At 46.0% G+C, this 19,356-nt stretch overlaps 2 protein-coding genes across 7 annotated transcripts; one reads left to right on the forward strand and one right to left on the reverse strand.

The window, feature by feature from the left end:
* Nucleotides 1–148: 148 nt before the first annotated feature.
* RIBC1 (RIB43A domain with coiled-coils 1) lies at nt 149–15,081 on the forward strand. Of its 5 annotated transcripts, XM_058714143.1 has the most exons (8): nt 161–247; nt 1,722–1,827; nt 7,878–7,991; nt 9,328–9,409; nt 9,613–9,957; nt 13,792–13,910; nt 14,359–14,753; nt 14,855–15,081. In XM_058714143.1, the coding sequence occupies exons 2-8, from the start codon at nt 1,816–1,818 to the stop codon at nt 14,934–14,936; spliced, it is 1,149 nt and encodes a 382-aa protein (XP_058570126.1). In that variant the 5' UTR covers nt 161–247; nt 1,722–1,815; the 3' UTR covers nt 14,937–15,081. The 5 variants fall into 5 exon arrangements, with proteins under 5 accessions (XP_058570127.1, XP_058570126.1, XP_058570130.1 ...); XM_058714144.1 differs by lacking the exon at nt 1,722–1,827 and having other exon boundaries at nt 149–247; XM_058714147.1 differs by lacking the exon at nt 14,359–14,753.
* Nucleotides 15,082–15,222: 141 nt separating this feature from the next.
* HSD17B10 (hydroxysteroid 17-beta dehydrogenase 10) lies at nt 15,223–17,763 on the reverse strand. Of its 2 annotated transcripts, XM_058714148.1 has the most exons (6): nt 17,645–17,763; nt 17,160–17,324; nt 16,400–16,564; nt 16,159–16,287; nt 15,969–16,077; nt 15,223–15,556 (listed from the first exon to the last, which is right to left on the reverse strand). In XM_058714148.1, exons 1-6 carry the CDS (start codon nt 17,669–17,671, stop codon nt 15,366–15,368), a joined length of 786 nt encoding a protein of 261 aa, XP_058570131.1. In that variant the 5' UTR covers nt 17,672–17,763; the 3' UTR covers nt 15,223–15,365. The 2 variants fall into 2 exon arrangements, with proteins under 2 accessions (XP_058570131.1, XP_058570132.1); XM_058714149.1 differs by lacking the exon at nt 17,160–17,324 and having other exon boundaries at nt 17,645–17,686.
* Between the last annotated feature and the right edge of the window lie 1,593 nt (nt 17,764–19,356).

Below are 19,356 nucleotides of genomic sequence, written 5' to 3' on the forward strand. Positions count from 1 at the left end.
AGGGGCGTGGTGTGGAAGTTTTGTTGATCCGTTGCCAGGGCGCGAGCTTACCACGGACGTTTGGGTCCCGCCCCCCTTTCTTGTGGCGTGGCAACGCCAACCACTGACACAGCCTACCAAACCGCAGAGGAGGCGGTTACGCAGGACTCTGCGGCTTTTAGGATCCGAGGAAGCAGGCAGGACCAGAGCCCAAGCTTACTGAGACCAGAAGTCACAGCAGGGTTATGCCCTCCAGGGCAAGAGGAAGGTGGGAGCTTGGCAGTGGCTTTAGCCTGGCCGGCTGGAAGGCTCAAACAAGAACAGGGTCGGGAATTGGAAGGACCTCGAGGAGCGAGGGCTGTATGGGAAGGAGGGGCCAGTGGGATGATTCGGTGTTAGGTGAACTCAGACCATGCTGATGGTGAAGTAGAGTTGGAAGTTCCACTAGGAATAAGGGTAGGAATGGGTTGGGATGGGAGGGGGAGGGAGTGTGAAGGGAGACGAGGGTACTCTGGAGCGGCAGGCTATGGGCTAAGGAAAGCTACGGCCACAGGTACTGCCTCTGTCTCCCGCCTCCCACCTGTTCTTCCAAGCAGAATTCAGAGACTGATGCTGTAACCCAAGAATAGTCTTGGACCCGAGCCACTTATTGGCTACTTGAACACAGATCCAACCTGGGAGCTTCAAAATTGACACTCCTTGCTAAGAAAAGTATTTTATGTGAACTCCCTGGAGTCAGGGTTCCTGAGCCAGTGCTCTCCATCTCTATTCTCTTCCTTTCCCCCCATTTTATCTATCTCTCTTCATGCTTCATCCCCATCCCATTTCCTCCTCTCCATCCTCCTCTGCCCCCTCCCTCGCTTTCCTCCTTTTCCTTCTCTTGCTCTCTGTCCTCCATTCCTATTAGTAATAGGTTGCCTTTCTTCCCCTTTCCCTTTCTCCCTCCCCCTCCGTTCCCCATATTTTCTATCCTTCTTCATACTTTCATCCCCCTATCACCTTATACTTGCTCATTACAAGATCATGGCTGGGACAACGAAGTGGCTCAGTGGGTTAAGCGTGTGACTTTTGATTTTGGCTGGAGTCATGATCTCACGATTGGTGGGATCGAGCCTGGCATGTGGAGCCTACTTGGGATTCTCTCTCTCTCCCTCTCTCTCTCTCCCTCCCCCACTCACACACTCTCTCTCTCAAAAAACAAAACAAACAAACAAAAAAAAACAAGGTCATGGCCTTAGCAGTCCAAGAAGCTTAAAATATCTACCAAATCTTCCCGTTTAATGACCTTACATTGTGGTGACAGATGGAATGAATAGGCTGGGGTTGGTGCTTAGGCTTAGACATGGAAAAGGTCTGGTTGTTGCCATAGCCATTCCTGAAACCATTTTAAAAATGATGTCTGGAGGCTGGGAAGAGTCTAAAAGTTCTAGGACAAGTCCAGGAAAGTGAGAAAGCTTGGTTTATGGAATCTAGTAGAGTAATCGTAAATGAATTCAACTGGGAGAAACAATCACAATCAGGCTGAGGGGACAGAATGACCAAAGGACAGCAATCTCATATAATTGACAGGAACTAATGTTCCATTTTAAAAAGATGAGATGGAACTTGGAAAAAAATCTAATTGGATCCCTACCTCTCACACCATATATAAAGTGCAATTCCAAATGGATTAAAAACTTAAATGAGAAAGGCAAAATTCTAGACATTTTAGAACATATAACAGGATATCTTTATGACCTCAGAGGATTTCTTGAATGATGAAAACTTCTAAGTTTAAAGGAAAAGATTTGTGAATTGGACTACATTTAAATTCATCCAAATTACAACATAAAGAAAATGAAAAAATGGGTAAGTGCACACAGAAAGCTTCTGGGGTATTGATTATGTTTTATTTTCTGGCTTCTGCAGGGGATCCACAGGTATTCATTTTGTTGTTGTGCTTCATAACTTACATGTATGTTAACCAGATTCCTTTGTACGTATCAATTGTTACCATAAAATAATAGTAAAGTGAGGGAGCAACCTGGCTGACTCTGTTAGCAGAGCATGTGACTCTTGATCTCTGGGTCATGAGTTCAGGCCACACATTGGGCATAGAGCTTTTTAAAAAATAAATATTATTAGTTTTTTAATGTTTATTTATTTTTGAGAGAGAGCGTGAGCAGGGGAGGGCAGAGAGAGAGGAGGACACAGAATCCAAAGCAGGCTCCAGGCTGTCCTGAGCTGTCTGCACAGAGCCTGACATGGGGCTCTAATTCACAAACTGTGAGATCATGACCTGAGCCAAAGTCAGACACTTAACCAACTAAGCCATCCAGCTGCCCCTAAAAATAAATATTATTTTAAAAAATCTGGGGCGCCTGGGTGGCTCAATCAGTTGAACATCCAACTTTTGATTTTAGCTCAGATCATGATCCCAGGGGTGTGGGTTTGAGCCCACCACGTTGGGATCTGCACTGAGTGTGGAGCCTGCTTAAGATTCTCTGTCTCTCTCTCTCTCCCTCTGCCCCTCCCTCCTGCTTGTGCTCTCTCTCTCTCTCTAAAATGAAAAAAATAAAATAATAAAAAATAATAAAGTGAAAAAACAAGCCACAGATTGGAGGTGTTTGTCACATTTAGGCTAATAAATGATTAGTGTGTAGAATACATAACTCCTAAAATTAATAAGAAAAGGACAAGCAACTTGATTTTTTTTTAAATGAACAAAAGTGAGCACTTCACAGAGGAGTATTCAAAAATGGCCAAAATACATGAAAAGATGTGCAACCTCGTTAGCAATAATGATAATATCAATAAAAATTGATAATTATAATTTTATGTTAACAAATTGGCAAAAATTAAAAAGTCTGCAATACCAAGTATTCCTGAGGATGTGGGGTGACTAGAGTTTTTATACACTATAGTGAAAGCGTAAATTGGTACAGTCTCCTTGGAAAACAACTTGTAAAGTTAAATACATTTATGCCCTATGATCAGCCCTTGCACTCTGAGGTATATGCTAGAGAAATTTTTCCACCTGTATATAGGTTTCTTTTAATCTACAGATTCCTCCTCCTTTTTTTTCTTTTGCAATTAAAAATAAATAAACTGGGTTGTTTGTGCTGCAGAGTCCTAGTCTCTCCTAAACTCACTTCAGTCAGGTCTTCATTCCCACAACCCCACCAAAAATGTTTTTGTTAAGGTCATCAACAATCCTCGTGTTATTAAACCTGTCAGTTCTCAGTCTTCATCTTAACATAACATCAGTTGCTCACTCTTTCCTGAAGTCTTCTCAGATACCACACTTCTAGTTTTCCTCCCACCTCACCAGACACTCCTCCTCAGCCTCAAGTGCTGACTCCTCCACTCCCCATCTCCCCTGGGGCATCTAAACTTACTGCCCTAGAGTAAGATCTCTTATAGCCTCATAGCTTTAAATTCCTGGGGTGCCTGGGTGGCTCAGCTCAGGTCATGATCTCCCAGTTCGTGCGTTCGTGAGTTCAAGCCCCACATTGTGCTCTCTACTCTCAGCATAAAGCCCACTTTGGATTCTCTGTCCCCCTCTCTATGCCCCTCCCTGTTCACTCTCTCTCTCTCTTAAAAGTAAATAAACATGAAATTCCTTTGTATTAGGATATGCTAACTTTTGCTGAGGTTACAAACAACCCCAAAATCTCAGCAGCTTAAAATAACAAGGATTTCTCACTCATGCATCTTGTCTGATTTGAGTTGGCTACATCTCTGCTCTGTGTCATCATTCCAGGACCAATGCTGAAGGAGCAGCTCTTACCCGGGACATTGCCAGACTCCTAGCAGAGACTGAAGAGGAAAATGTGGCAATCACATAATAGCTCTTAGTTCTATTTGGAAATAACACACGCCAATTCTCCCATTGCAAAGGGCAAAGCCAATCACATGGCTAACCTTGAGGGCAATGAGATGTATAAGCCTTCTGTAGGGAGAAGCACCAGATCTTTTAGAACAATAATGAAATCCACCATACCATCTGTACACTATCAATGGATATCTAATAGACTTCTCAAACTCAACACTTCCAAACATGATCTCTTGATCCTCCTCCCCATTCCACTGTTCTCCCACACAGACTATTCAGTTGATAACTCTATCCCTCTGATTGCCTTAGCTCAAATCCTTGAAATCATTCTTGATACTGCTCTCATACTGCACATCTAATCTATCAGAAGTCCTGTTGGCTCTGCCTTCAAAATCTATCTAGAATCTGGGGTGCCTGGGTGGCTCAGTCAGTTGAACATCTGACTTCGACTCAGGTCATGATCTCACAGCTTGTGAGTTCAAGCCCCACATTGGGCTTGCTGCTGTCAGCACAGAGTCCACTTGGGTCCTCTGTCCCCCTCTGTCTCTGCCCTTCCCCCACTCATATTCCTTCTCTTTCTCTCTCTCAAAAATAAATAAAAACACTTTTAAAATACATGCATATATTCAGAATCTGACCACTTCTCACTATCCTTGCTGCTCCTGACCTGATGTGATTCACCATCATCTTTTGCCTGGATGGCTGCAATAGCCTTCTGTCTGGCCTCCCTGCTTCTAGCCTTGCCTCTGGTCCCCTTAGTGTGTTCACACAACATCCAGAAGTGAACCTTTAAAAAGCAGAGGCTGAACACATCATTCCCACTGCTCAAAATCCTCCAATGGCTGCCCATTTCTCTAAGAGTAAAAGCCACAGCGTTTAACAATGTTCTGCAAAGTCCTACAGGCTCTGCACACACCCCACATTATCTAATAGCATTTCCTACCTACGTCTCCTCCACCCACTTGCCTCCCTGCTGTTCCCCTGAATGTGTGCCTTTTGCATCCTCCTTAAGGGCTTTGCACTTGTTCCCTCTGCCTAAGTGCTCTTCTCCTAGATATCAGCATAGGTGACTCCCTCACCTTCAAGTATTTGCTCAAATATTACCTGTTCAATTATGCCTCCCCTGGCTTCAACATTTAAAATTGTAACACTCCCCATTTCCTTGGCACTTCCAGTTCCCTTTATTCTGCTCTATATTTTTTCCCAGAGGACTTATCATCTTACAAACTATTTAATGTGCTGTTGATTGTCTGTGCCCCCCCAAAAGCAACCTCCACAAAGACTCAGATTCTTGTCAGTTTTGTTCCTTGATGTCTCCCAAATGCTTACAGGAGTGTCTTGACAGTAGGCACTCCCCAAAGATTTGTCAAATGATAGAATGAACGTGAGTGAACACAGGAAGATGAAGAATGCACACTGCCTGATACGTTATAAAGTTCTTAAATGAGAATATTTCAAAATATTGTCCAGGGAGTCGTATACACACACAGTATATTAATGCCCATTAGTAAGTGAATGTCAACATTTGCACAGTAGTTACCTCTTAGGGCAAGGATGAGGGAGAAGAGACATAAGATACTTCAATAGTATTGATCATGTTCTATTTCTTTTTTTTTTTTAACTTTTTAATGTTTATTTTTGAGAGAGACAGAGTGTGAGTGGGGAAGGGGCAGAGAGAGGGAGACACAGGATCTGAAACTGGCTCCAGGCTCTGAGCTATCAGCACAGAGCCCAATGCGGGGCTCGAACTTGGGAACGGCGAGATCATGACCTAGGCTGAAGTTGGACACTTAACCGACTGAGCTACCCAGGTGCCCTAATCATGTTCTATTTCTTAAGTTGGGGTGTTGGTTCATGGGTCTCTTTTGTCATGCCTCCTAACTTGTAAATGGGTTATATATATATTCTCCTGTATGTGTCAAATGTTTCAACCACAAAATGTTTAAAAAAAAAAAAAAAAGACCAGAACTAGCTCTAGGAGGAGTTGAGGAATGGTATTCTAAACAAAGAAACACCATGTACAAAGGCCTTGAGGTGGGAATGGTTGTTGCGTTGGAGGACTTGATAGGAGGCCAGTGTGCCTGGAAGACTGTAAGTGAGGGAGGCTGTGACGTGGGATGAATTGGAGAGGTGTGCAGGAGCCGGATCTTGAAACTCGTGGTTAGGCATTTGGATCTGATGCTAAGTGCAGTGGGAAGCCATTGGATTGTAAGCAGGTGAGAGACATGATCAGATTCATGTTTGCAAAAGTGTATTTGGCTGTGGTTTTGGCCAGCTCACAATGCCAAAAGTGAGCTTCCCAAAATATGAAAGAACACAGGTGAATTTAAGCCTTCTAGCCTGTCACTTGACTAGAGAATAAGTAGCAAATAAAGAGGAAAAAGTGGTGCCATTTACTGAAATAGGGAAAACTGAATAGAGCATAATACAAATAGAGGAGACTTGTAAATGAGTTTGAGAATTGGAAAGGTGAGCAGGGGTCAGATCATGAAGACTTATAAATCTGGCGAAGAGGGTTACATTTTATCTTGTAAACACTGGGGAGCCATTTGCTTTAAAGCTGCTTTTAAAGTTGTTGTTTTTTAAGATCTTTTATTTTTGAGTGATCTCTACACCCAACATGAGGCTTGAACTTACAACCCTGAGATCAAGATTCACATGTTCCACTGACTGAGTCAGCCAGGCACTCTATTGCTTTTAAAGGTTTTTGGGTTTTTTTTTACTTTCTATCATTTATTTTTTATAATTTACATCCAAGTTAGTTGGCACATGGTACAACAAAGATTTCAAGAGTAGATTCCTTAAGCCCCTTACCCATTTAGCCCATTCCCCCTCCCACAACCCCTCCAGCAACCCTATGTTCTCTATATTTAAGAGTCTCTTATGTTTTGTCCCCCTCCCTGTTTTTATGTTATTTTTGCTTCCCTTCCCTTATGTTCATGTTTTGTATCTTAAAGTCCTCATATGAGTGAAGTCATATGATATTTGTCTTTCTCTGACTAATTTCACTTAGTATAATACCCTCTAGCTCCATCCATGTAGTTGCAAATGGCAATATTTCATTCTTTCTGATTGCTGAGTAATACTCCATTGTATATGTATACCACATCTCCTTTATTCATTCATCCATCGATGGACATTTGAGCTCTTTCCATACTTTGGATATTGTTGATAGTGCTGCTATAAACATTGGGGTGCATGTGTCCCTTCAAAACAGCATACCTGCATCCCTTAGATAAATACCTAGTAGTGCAATTGCTGGGTCGTAGGGTAGTTCTATTTTTAATTTTTTGAGGAACCTCCATATTGTTTTCCAGAGTGGCTGCACCAGTTTGCATTCCCACCAGCAGTGCATCCTCACCAACATCTGTTGTTGCCTGAGTTAATGTTACCCTGTCTGACGGCCATGAGGTGGTATCTCAGTGTGATTTTGATTTGTATTTCCCAGATGATGAGTGATGTTGAGCATTTTTTCATGTGTCGGTTAGCTATCTGGATGTCTTCTTTGGAGAAGTGTCTATTCATGTCTTTTGCCCATTTCTTCATTGGATTATTTGTGTTTTGGATGTTGAGTTTGGTAAGTTCTCTATAAATTTTGGATACTAACCCTTTATCTGATATGTAGTTTGCAAATATCTTCTCCCATTCTTTTGGTTGCCTTTTCGTTTTGCTGATTGTTTCCTTTGCTGTGCAGAAGCTTTTTAATTTGATGAGGTCCCAATAGTTCATTTTTGCTTTGGTTTCCCTTGGCTTTTAAAGGATTTAAGCTGAGGTGCAATGGTCATATTTGCTTTCAGAAAGGTCGCTCTGGTAACTAGCGGAGACAGAGAAGTAGAGAGGGTAACACTGGAGCAAGGGAGACCACTGAGGCTCCTGGGAATATTGTCTGGCACCCAATTGTGAGGCATGAGTTAGGGTGGTGACAACAGAGATGTAGGACACATATATGAAGTATACCAGTAGGTAAAATCAGTAGGAATCAATAAGTGGTCAGACACTGTAGGGAGAAAGGAATGGGGGGTAGGGGTGTAGTCAAGGGCGATGGTTAGCACTGATTAGCCATTCCACCCCACCCTTGCTCCAGATGAATAAGATAAACCTGCCAGATCCGAAGGAGGTGGCAGCCATTGAGGCTAGAAAAAATCAAGAAAAACAGCGACAGAGCCGATTCGTCAATGTGCGGACCCGGGTCATGGGGGTGAGTGGGAAATGGGGACTTTCTTGGGACCAGGAGTAACATCACTCCTGCAGCCGGAGCGGAACGTAGCAGTGTCTGTTACAGCCCTCCTTGATTTGAGCAGGCCCTCGGGTTGGAAAGGAAGGAGAATGGAGAGAAGGCATCCCCTCCCAGGTGTGGGAAGGAAGAGGGCTGGGGGTACAGGGGAAGAGACTGGGGGAAGAGGAGCCAGTGACAGCTGACTCTCCTCCAGTCAGCTCTGGGCTGAGTGGCCTGGTTCTGGAGAGACAGGCAACATGGAGCCAAAAGAAGTCTAAAGAATATTTGGTATTGTATATGCCTAAATGCTGTCTGGAAGGCCACGTAAGAAACTGTTAACTGGGCTGAGAGAGATGGGAGGGACTTACTCTTCACTAAACTATATTCCCTTTTGTACTATCTTGAAATGTTCTAAATGAATTATAATCAAAATAAAGAGAAAATATTGACAGTTTAAGAAAAAATAAATTGCTAAGTAGGTGGATAGATGGGGGGATGCAGCATGGTATTCTGGAAAAGACCTTATACCTATGCTCAAGGCCAGGTCTGCTGTTTACTAGATGCATGGCTTTAAATGAGTCGCCTATCTTCTCTGAGCTCCAGGCTCCTTGGTAAAATGAAGCTAAATAAAGGAAGTGTGAAAGTGAATATTAACATATGGTGATGGCTCTGGAAACCAGAGGTATAGTGCCTGACATAAGTAAGTAGTTGGCTGAGAGATGTGTGGTGTGATTGAGATCCAGTTGGCAAGCTTTTCCTCAGGGTCTGCTCCGTGCCAAGCGCTGGGTTGGGCAGAAGGGTACAAAACTGACTAAGGCCCGATCTCCACCCCAAATGGGCTCACAGTCTGGTGGAGGAGATCATCAAGAGAGGCAAACTTCAATATAATGTGGACAATGGGTCCTAGATTCTATGGTAGTAAGGAATGCCTAAGGAATTAGGAAGGTGAAGCCTGGGCTGATCTTGAAGGATGAATAGGAGTTTGGGTAAAAAGAGGAAGAAAGAGTTCCAAGTGGAGGGAGCGGCTGGAGCAAAGGCTATTTGTTCAGAACAACCTAAGATGTACAGGGAAACATAAGCACAGAGATCTTGAGGGTGGGGTGGGTGAAAAAGGTACTGAGATAAGGCTGGAGAAGGAGGCAGAAGCTAGACCACTGAGGGGCTTACAAGCCATGCTCAGATAATAGAATATTATCCAGTAGGTATTGGGAGTCTATTGGAGGATTCTGAAGCAGGTAAATTCTCAGCAGTTTGTGTTAGAGCATCCAAGGCCCGCTGCTGTTCCCCTACCCTGATCTACCTCTTTTCTTGGGATCAGGTGGATGCCAAAGCCCTCGACAGCCAGGTGGAAGAGCGAAAGCTTCGAGAGGCAACAGAGCAGAGCAAGGAGGCAGCTTATGGTAAAAACTCAAGGCAAAGGGCAAGCCAAGAAGGCTAGTATAAGGGCTTGAGTGGGCTGAGGTAGGGCCGTACTGCCTTGGGGTGGGGCCTGAGGCCTGGGGTGTGGTGTGACAAACCCGATGGGCCTTGGGAGCAGAGGCCATGCTGAGCAGGCTCTGTCTCTGCCTTGGGGCTTTTCCATGTTCCTTCCCACCACTCCCAGCTACTTACCAGAAGCAGTATGATATGGTAGCCCAGATGCTAGAGAAGGAAGAGGCAGAACGGACACGTCGGCTGGCCAAGAAAGTCCAGGAATTTCGAGAGCAAAAGCAGCAGGTCAAGAACAAGCAGGAAATTGACTTTTGGGATCCTAGCCGACAGTGGATGGAGTATCCAGCCTATCTCAGGGACAGCGAATCCTGCTATGGTCCATCCAGCCTGCAGTACTTTGCAAGGGAGGACCTGGAGAAGGCCACATGCCTGAAAATGCAGCAGGAGCAGTTCAGGCAAAGCCTGGAGAAGCAGCTGAAGGAGCGACAACAAGTCAGGGTTGATAAGAAGTATTCAGGTAGGCAGCCGGAGCTCTCCAGCTTTATTGTAGGGATACAATATATAACATATAACATACAAAACATGTGTTCATCAACGTTATGTTATTGGTAAGGTCAACAGCAGCAGTAGGCTATTAGTAGTTAAGTTTTGGGGGAGTCAAAAGTTATATGTGGATTTTTGACTGTGGGGGGCATTGGTGCACCTAAGCCCTGCGTTGTTCAAGGGTCAACTCTATAATGTGGTTAAGATAGTTGCTAGGGAGAAAAATAAAGCACAAAAGGGGGATATGAGGACTTTGGGAGAGGGGTGCACAGTTGCAATTTTAAGTAAGGAAAACCTCACTGAGGTAATGTTTGAATACAGATCTGAAGATGAGGAAGTGAGAAATGCAAACATCTGAGGGAAGAGCTGTCCAGGTAGAAGAAATAGTACAAAGGCCCCGAGGCAGGAGAGAGGGTGTCTGGAATGTTTGAAGAATGGCAGTGGGGCCAGAGTAGCTGAAGTAGACCCATTGAGGGGAAATGTGATAGAAAACAAGTTCAGAGAGATGGAAGGGTCCAGATCCAGAGGGCCTTATGGGGCATGGTGGGGACTTTGGCTTTTACTGAGTGAGGTAGGAGCCATGGGAGGGTTTTGTGCATTGGAGTCACGTGATTTGTATTTTAGCCGTAAAATTTTGCCAGCCATTGTGGAGACTAGGTTAGAGGGAAAGACTAGAGGCAAGGAGATTAGCTAGAATGCTTTGCAGCCAAGAGGAGGTGGCCAACAGGCAGCCATGTAGCTATATGATTCTGAGGTGGCATATAGCCAGCCAGCCTGGGGTGCAGGGAGAGATCTGGAGGTCCAAGGTGGGGAAAGCTGTGCAGATGAGCAGGATGCTAAGCCTGAATGGGGCCTGGGAAAGGGTGAGCAAATGGTACACTCTGTGAGGACAAAGGTCAGAGCTGTCTTATTAACCACTACAACCCCAGTGACTTACACACTACACTACCTGGTACATGGTAGATGCTCAGTAAATGTATCTTGAGTGAATGAAGGAGCCCATAACAAAGGGATCAGGGAGGTAGGGTAAAAGATACATCAAATAATAAAAAGAGCTAACCTGTATTGAGCACTTACTGTATACCACTCTAAGTTTGCTACCATATATTAACTCAGGTAATCCTGACGACCAGTCCACGAGGCAAGTCCTAGTATTATCCCCATTTTCAGTGGAGGAAACTGAAGAACAGAGATGTTAAATAACTTGCCCAAAGTCATACAGCTAATGGTGATGGACGCAGGAAGTAAACTTGGGCAAGCTGGCTCCAGAGCCCAACCATGTCTTGACCATGACACCATGCTTGCCTTCTCTCAGTTGCCATGAGAAGTAGGGACTCAGAGGTCAAGGGAGGAGTTTCAGAGAGGGAGTCATCAATAATGTCAAAGGCCCTGGAGAAGTTCAGATAGGAACAGAAACCTGTCTACTGTATTTGGAAATTGGGAGTATTTGGTGATTTTTGTCAGAGTGCTGCAGTGGTGCCATGGGGCCCAGCTACCCTGTGGCAGCAGGCAAGTGTATGAGAAGGCAGAGCTAGGCAACAGGGACAGCAGAATACCAAGGGAGAGTCCACACAGTGTAATGGAAGGAGCATGGGCTGATTCCTTGAGAGACTTGGATTCAAATCCTGACCGACTACTTGCTGTGCAACCTTGGGCATTTTGCTTCACCTCTGGACCTTAGTGTCCTCACCTGAAAAATGGTGCTGATCCTTTCCTCTCTGGGTTGTTGTGAAGAGTGAAATGAAACCATGTACCTCTATCCATCCTCCCCACTCCACCCTTGCCATCCTCCAGCATCTGAAGTCTGTGTCCCTGTGCCTCTTCAAAGCCAAGCCTTAAGCCTATGTTCTGGACCCCATTATCCCAGTGCCTCCCTCTACCTGCCCCCAGGCTGTGGTCTCTCAGATATCCCCTGCACTGTGTTTTCAACATTTCCCCTTTCACTGGTCCCTCCTGTGCCTGCTGTAAACATGCTTATGTCTAACCCATCTTAAAAAAGCCTCCCTCCACCCTGTGATTCCTCTAGATGTTGTGAGCTAGCTGTTGTTCTTTACAGCCGTACTTTTTGAAAAATCTGCTTCTGCTTGCTGTTTTTTCTTCCTTTCCAGTCACACCTCAACCCCAAGATCTCCTTTCTCCCCCACACAAATGCACTGACCCTGCTCTTGCTAAATCCCCAATGTGTTTGTGTTATTAAGTACAAGAGGTTCTGTTTAGTCTTTCCTCTTTGGACCTTTCTTGCTACACTTGATTCTAATCACATGCTTCTTGAGGCTCTTTTCCTTGGCTTCTGTAATAGTACATTCTGCTCTTAGGTCTCTGACCATTTCTTCAGTATCTGCCTTTTGTGAGCTCCTCTTCCTTTACTCCTTCCTTGTTGAGGCTTGGTCTCTGGCACACTACTTTCCCTACCCTGCATACTTACCTCAGGTGCCCTCGGCCCTCATTCTGGTTTGAGCTACCATGTCACCACCTCTGTGCTGTGGACTCTCTACCTGCAGAATCAGATCTGCAGATGCCTGTTGACCACCTTCAACTTAGCTTCCTAAACAGAATTCCCTAGTCTGCTCTTCATTCTCTTTTATTTCCAGTGGTGGCCACACCATATGTCCAGTCATCCAAGCCAGGACCCTGGGAAGCATCCAAATCTTTCCCCTCCCTTACTCTCTCATGCAATCAATCGTGTACTGCTAATGTAGCCTCCTATATATTTGGCCTGGCTTGAGCCCTCCAAGATGGCTTCTCTACCTCTATTGTCTCCCACCAGCCTGACTATATTCTATACCAGCCTGGAAGGAGCTTTCTAAAATACACAGCTAACTGTGTCCCCCGCCCCAACCCCTTGCTTAAAATCCTTCCATGTTCCCCACTACCTTCAGGGCAAGTTTTTGGCTCTTAGTCTGGCCCCTGCAAAGCTCTCTAGCCACTTGCATTTTATGCTCCAGCAAGAGCACACTATTTGTGTGTTTAAGTTTAAGATAGAGAACATACTTTTTCTTGGTTTCCTTCATTCATTTGACAAATATTTATTGAGCACCTACTATGTGCCAGGCTCTGATCTAGGTGCTGGGCATGGTAGTGAATAAAACAGACAAAATCTCTGCCCTCACAAAGGTTACTTCCTAGTGAGGAGAGAGATAGGCAATAAACAAAATAAGTTAAATGTAGAGTATATTGAATGGTGGCAAATGGTAGGGAGAATAAATCGGGGAAGGGGGATAAATGTTGGGGACAGGAAGGTTGCAATTTTAGGTAGGAGAGACAGGGAAGGCCTCACTGAGGTGGCAATATTTGAGCAAAGACCTGGGGTGAGCAGCAGAACATGAGCCAAGAGTAACATCTATTGCAAATCCCTGGGGCAGTAGTGCCTGGCATGTTCTAGAAACAGCAATGAGGCTGGTGTGACTGGACTAAAACACGGCCTGGAATGTCCTTTGCTCTTTCTATATGCAATGCACATTTCAAAGATCACCTCCTCCTGGAAGCCTTCCTCTCACCCACCACCCAAAGCTCTCATGATGCCCTGTATACATTTCTATCATTGCCCTTATCAAAATGCGGTATGATGATCTATGTTTGATCCATCTCCCTGTATCTTTCAAGTAGGCACTTGAGAAATCCTTCGTTGCTGCTATTTTGACTATCCCTAGCCCCAAAGAGTAACTCCTCCACATCCCTACAATTAGGACATTCCCCTCCCAAACATACATATACACATATCCACCGAGCTTGTTGAACAAATAGCTGAATGAGTGAACCAGCAATGGGGCAGACCAGTATAGTGCCCTGGCCATATTTATCTGTGTAGATCTGCTCGATGACCAGCTGCGCCTAGCCATGGATACACGGGCCGCCCAGCTGGCCAAGCTGGAGGAGTCCTGTCGCGTGGCCATGATGACTGCCATGGCCAACGCCAACAAAGCCCAGGTACGGCCTGAGCCATTCAGTGTACTGGGCTCTCCCAAACCCCTTGAACAAAGTCCTGGAGAACCTTAGCCGTATCTTTGCCCACATAAACTTTCTTGAATCAACACCAGCCCTCTCATCTAGCTGAGGATGTCCCCTTTCACCTAAGGGCCCTCTTAGGGCAGAAGATGCTCTTCCCCACATCCAGACTCAGGATGACCTGAAAATGGAACACCACCCTCCCTTCCCCAGCCTCTCAGTCTAAAGGTTTCCAGAGAACACGGAAGTTCCCTGTCATCCCACCGCCGCCGCCCCCCCCCCCCCCGCCCATATTAGGTCAAAGGTCAGGCAGTATCTGTTCCTTTTCTCCCAGAGATAGAGGAGAGTAGGGTCATGTCTTCCCCTCCCCTGTGACTGAGGGTTCCCCGATGTTGGGTACCCAAATGCTCATATTTTGGGGCCCCACCAGGCAGCTGAGATGGCTCGGCGGCAGCGCCATGAGCAACGCCATGAACAGCAGGCTAACCTCAAGGAGATCCAGAAACAGGTCACGAGTAACCTACTGACTGAGAACCCCCAGACTACCCAAAACCCTGTGGCTCCCCACCGGGTCCCACCCCACTGTTGGAAGGGCATGACTCCAGAGCAGTGTGCTGCCATCAAGAAAGCCCAAAAGGTGCAACACCATGAAAAGGAGGCACAGCGCCGGGCTGAACGAGCACTGGATGCCAAAAGGGAAAGTCAGACCTTGAGCTTGGCCCAGGCAGCACTGCAGCTAGAAGAGCAAGAGAGGGAACTCTGTGCTGTATTTCAAAGGGGGCTGGGCTCCTTCAATCAGCAGCTGGCTACGGAGCAAAAAGCTCAGTGAGTTCTAGGGGGTGGCAACATGAATGCCAAAGGAGGGATGGGAAGGGTCAGGGAGAGAGGGAAGCTCATCAGCTGAGGCCTCTGCACTTCCTTCACAGGCAGAATTATCTGAATTCGATAATCTACACCAATCAACCTACAGCCCAATATCACCTGCAGTTCAATACCAGCAGCCGCTGAGCTCAGGATGGTCATCTCTTCTCCCTCATCAAGCTCACAAAAGCTTGGAGTCAGAGATGAAAATGCTGAAGGCCTCCTCCACCAATCCATCCCCCCAATATCCCTACCTTTGACCCTAGTTAATAAAGTTATTCACTAAAATCAAGGCCATGTGTTGTAACAGGACACAAAAGGTATGAGGTACTGCCTTTCCCACCCACCCCTGGGCTTGGAGGATCTGACCCTGTCACTAATTCACCCTTCTTCCCCATGCCAGTTTACCCAGCACACAGCGTTACCCACTCCCTGTGAGAAACAGAGGCTTTATTAGGCACAGAGTGTGACTGCTGGGCAGTTACAAGATGGCTACTGGACCCCCTCTCAAGCTGCAGTACAGTACTCCAGGGGAAGGAGGGGCAGAAGAACAGGTGTTTTCTGTGCTCTCTCCTTTCAAGGCTGCATGCGGATGGCCCCATCTAGCCGGATGACCTCTCCGTTGATGAATGGGTTTTCAATGATGGCTTGTACCAGATGAGCATACTCAGCAGGCTCACCCAGGCGGCTGGGGAAGGGCACCTGGCTGCCCAAGAAGTTGCGCACTTTTTCTGGGAGGCTGGTCAGCAGTGGGGTACCAAATAGGCCTAGACAAGACAGTCAGAGTCAGAGTCCTACCCTTCCTTTTTTTTTCAATGTTTATTTATTTGAGAGAGAGACAGAGAGCACATGCTCAAGTTGGGGAGGGGGAAAGAGAGAAGAAGAGAGAGAGAGAGAATCCTAAGCAGGTTCTGTGCTGTCAGCACAGAGTCTAATGCGGGGCTCGATCTCACCAACCTGAGCCAAAATCAAAAGTCGAATGCTTAACCAACTGAGCACCCAGGCGCCTTTGCCCTTCCTTTCATATTTACTCATTCCCTCCTCACCTTAGCCCCAACTATGTACTTATCATGCCCAGAAATGGAAGACTATTGCTGCTTAGCTGGTAGACACTTTCCCCTCTCAACTGCCCATGAATCCTACCCAATCCCAGGTGTGGCAGGGAGGGAATATATCTACCTGGAGCAATGGTCATCACTCGGATGCCCATGGGAGCCAGATCCCGAGCAATGGGCAGTGTCATGCCCACTATGCCCCCCTTGGAAGCAGAGTATGCAGCTTGTCCAACCTGGAGAAGGAGTAGAGGTCATAGGTGGAAGAGCCCTAACAAGTCACCAAGGACACACAAGCCTTGTCCCTGCCCACACACCTGGCCCTCAAAGGCAGCCACGCTGGCAGTGTTGATGATGACCCCGCGTTGGCCTCCCTGATCTGGTTCATTCTGGCCCATCTCACCAGCCACCAGGCGGATCACATTGAAGGTGCCCATGAGATTCACCTGGAAGACCAGTAGAAACATGGTGTAGGACCTTTTGTCCCCTAAAAGCTGTGGGGGCACCCACAGTCAAATATCTCTTACTTGTACCCCTGGAGAACCTCCAAGGCCTTACATTAAGAACTCGCTGGAAGTCCTCCAAAGTATGGGCCTGATTCTTCTTTAAGTTGTATGTCTTCATAGCCACTGCAATGCCTGCACAGTTGACTGCCACATCCACACGGCCAAACTTTTCTCTTGCTAGAGTCAGGGCTGCTTGCACGTCCTTCTCTGAGGTCACCTTCAAAGGGAGAAGTGGAGAAAAGTAAACATCTCCCAGCACACACACTCACCACTAAACCTGGAGGAGGAGGGAGCAGGTCCAGTCTTTGAGTGACAACAGGATTCTGTAATCAAGGGAGAGGCCAAAAGAAAACTCAAGAGTGGGACAAAGGTGAAAATGTTAGGTAGTATAGAGCAGTGTTCAAAACATTTTTCAAATCTATACCCTCTTTTGATAAATTCACATACCCCTGGAGATTTCTGTGGATCAGAGCAGCTTTGAGAATTAGTGATATGAAGATAACTAGCTTCACTTTCTGTAGTTTCACTAAAAGTTTTTCAACTTTGTAAATATAAAACTACAGAGCACAATACGCATTTTCAAACTGTACATACCAACTCCAGGAGATTCTGATATGTCCAATCTCCATCCCCACTGCCGTGGATCCGGGCTTTGTACATTCCTTATTGCAAATGCTCCCACAGTGCTTGACAGAGAGCTTAGGCCAAAAGGGGCAAGGAGATGGGTCCACTGTCCACATCGATAGCACCCTTATGGAAGGGGACCCCACCAGTTCCCAGGCCTATTTCAGTGACCTCATGTACACACTTACGTCAGCTGGGGCAAAGACGCAACTCTTCCCTAACTTCTTGGCTTGGACCTCCCCATCGGAGTTAGGCAGGTCCAGAAGCACAGCAGCGGCCCCTTGCCCCACCAGTCGCTCCGCCGTGGCCAGACCCAGACCAGAGGCTCCTCCGGTTATTAGAGCAACTAGGCCCTGTGAAGGATATGGTCAAATGGCTATGCTGTGCAGACCACCCCCACTCCTGCAAGGGAGACTCCTGGTCACGCCTGCGGTGTAACCCAGGTGTGTTTCCTCTCCTTACTGATGGGACCTTTTGGTGGTGTCTCATCCCCAGACAGCCCACACACATGCAGCGGAGAGTTGACCTTCACCTCCCAAGCCCAACTGCCGCATTACCAGGCCTAGATAAGGGTGACCCTTTCTCCCAGCACCAATCTCTACCCCCTAGTTCCACGACCGCGCGGTCCCAGCTGGCGCAGCGGGACAGCCAGCAGGAGCGAACGCACCACTACCTTCACAGTCCGACATGCCGCAGCCATCTTGCCCTGGCCTCTCCACGAGCCTGGCCATGAGGCAGACCCTGATTGGCCGAGGCGGAGGGATGGGGCGGGGCCGGCGAAGGGACGGGCCAATGCGCAAGACTCCGGGGCGTGGTGTCGGCTGTTTTTGTCCCTGCGCACAGCGCGAAGCCAAGGCCAGGTGCCTCCGGAGTTTTTCCACCTAGATAAAGAACCCAATAGCAGCAGCACAATACCATCACACCTGCCGCACTACTTACTCCCTAGCTAGTCTTTGAGCAGGCGGCCAGCTCCGCGGGGAGTAGGCGGACAGGAGATTGAGAGTATTGCTTACTCAGAAAAAGCCTTCATTCAAGCATACACATATGAGAGTTTCTCATATGCCAGGCTCTGTGCGGGTCACTGGGGATACCCAAAGGAATATTAAAAGGTTCATGCCTTCCAGAAGGACACAGTTCAGTTCGGGAAAGATAATTACAGTACAGACACAGACAAAGGGACAGAGAACAAAGTTCTGAGACATAAACATGGATATGCAAAGATGTAGATTCTGAGAACCACCAGAGAGAAATATGTTAAGAGACTGAGAAGAACAGAGATGCCAGATTGGATCACAAAGATATGGATGTAAAGAGCCACTAAGAGAGGGAAGTCAAACTCACTTTTCGTAGATGACATGATACTCTACATGGAAAACCTGAAAGACTCCACCAAAAAACTGCTAGAACTGATACACGAATTCAGCAAAGTCGCAGGATATAAAAATCAATGTACAGAAATCGAGTGTATTTGTATACAATAATAATGAAGCATTAGAAAGAGATATCAAGGAATCAATCCCATTTACAACTGCACCAGAACCCATAAGATACCTAAAAATAAACCTAACCAAAGAGGTAAAAGATATGTATGCTGAAAACTATAGAAAACTTATGAAAGAAATCGAAGAAGACACAATGAAATGGAAAAACATTCCATGCTCATGGATCGGAAGAACAAATATTGTTAAAATGTTGATACTACCCAAAGCGATCTACACATTCAATGCAATCCCTATCAAAATAACACCAGCATTCTTCACAGAGCTAGAACAAACAATCCTAAAATTTGTATGGAACCATAAGAGATCCCAAATAGCCGAAGTAATGTTGAAAAAAGAAAACCAAAGCTGGAGGCATCCCAATTCTGGACTTTAAGATTACAAAGCTGTAATCATCAAGACAGTATGGTATTGGCACAAAAAAACAGACACAAAGATTAATGGAATAGAACAGAGAATCCATAAATGGACCCACAGATATATGGCCAACTAATCTTCAACAAAGCAGGAAAGAATATCTAATGGAAAAAAGACAGTCTCTTTGGCAAATGATGCTGGGAAAACTGGACAGCGAAATGCAGAAGAATGAAACTGGACCACTTTCTTACACCATACACAAAAACAAATTCAAAGTGGTTGAAAGACCCAAATGTGAGACAGGAAACCATCAAAATCTTACAGGAGAAAACAGGCAGAAATCTCTTCGACCTTGGCCACAGCAACTTCTTATTAGACATGTCTCCAGAGGCAAGGGAAATAAAAGCAAAATGAACTACTGGGACCTCATCAAGATAAAAAGCTTCTGCACAGCAAAGGAAACAATCAACAAAACTAAAGGCAACTGACAGAATGAGAGAAGATATTTTTAAATGACATATCTGATAAA

Source organism: Neofelis nebulosa, chromosome X, assembly GCF_028018385.1.
Source record: "Neofelis nebulosa isolate mNeoNeb1 chromosome X, mNeoNeb1.pri, whole genome shotgun sequence".
Taxonomy (NCBI): Eukaryota; Metazoa; Chordata; class Mammalia; order Carnivora; family Felidae; genus Neofelis; species Neofelis nebulosa.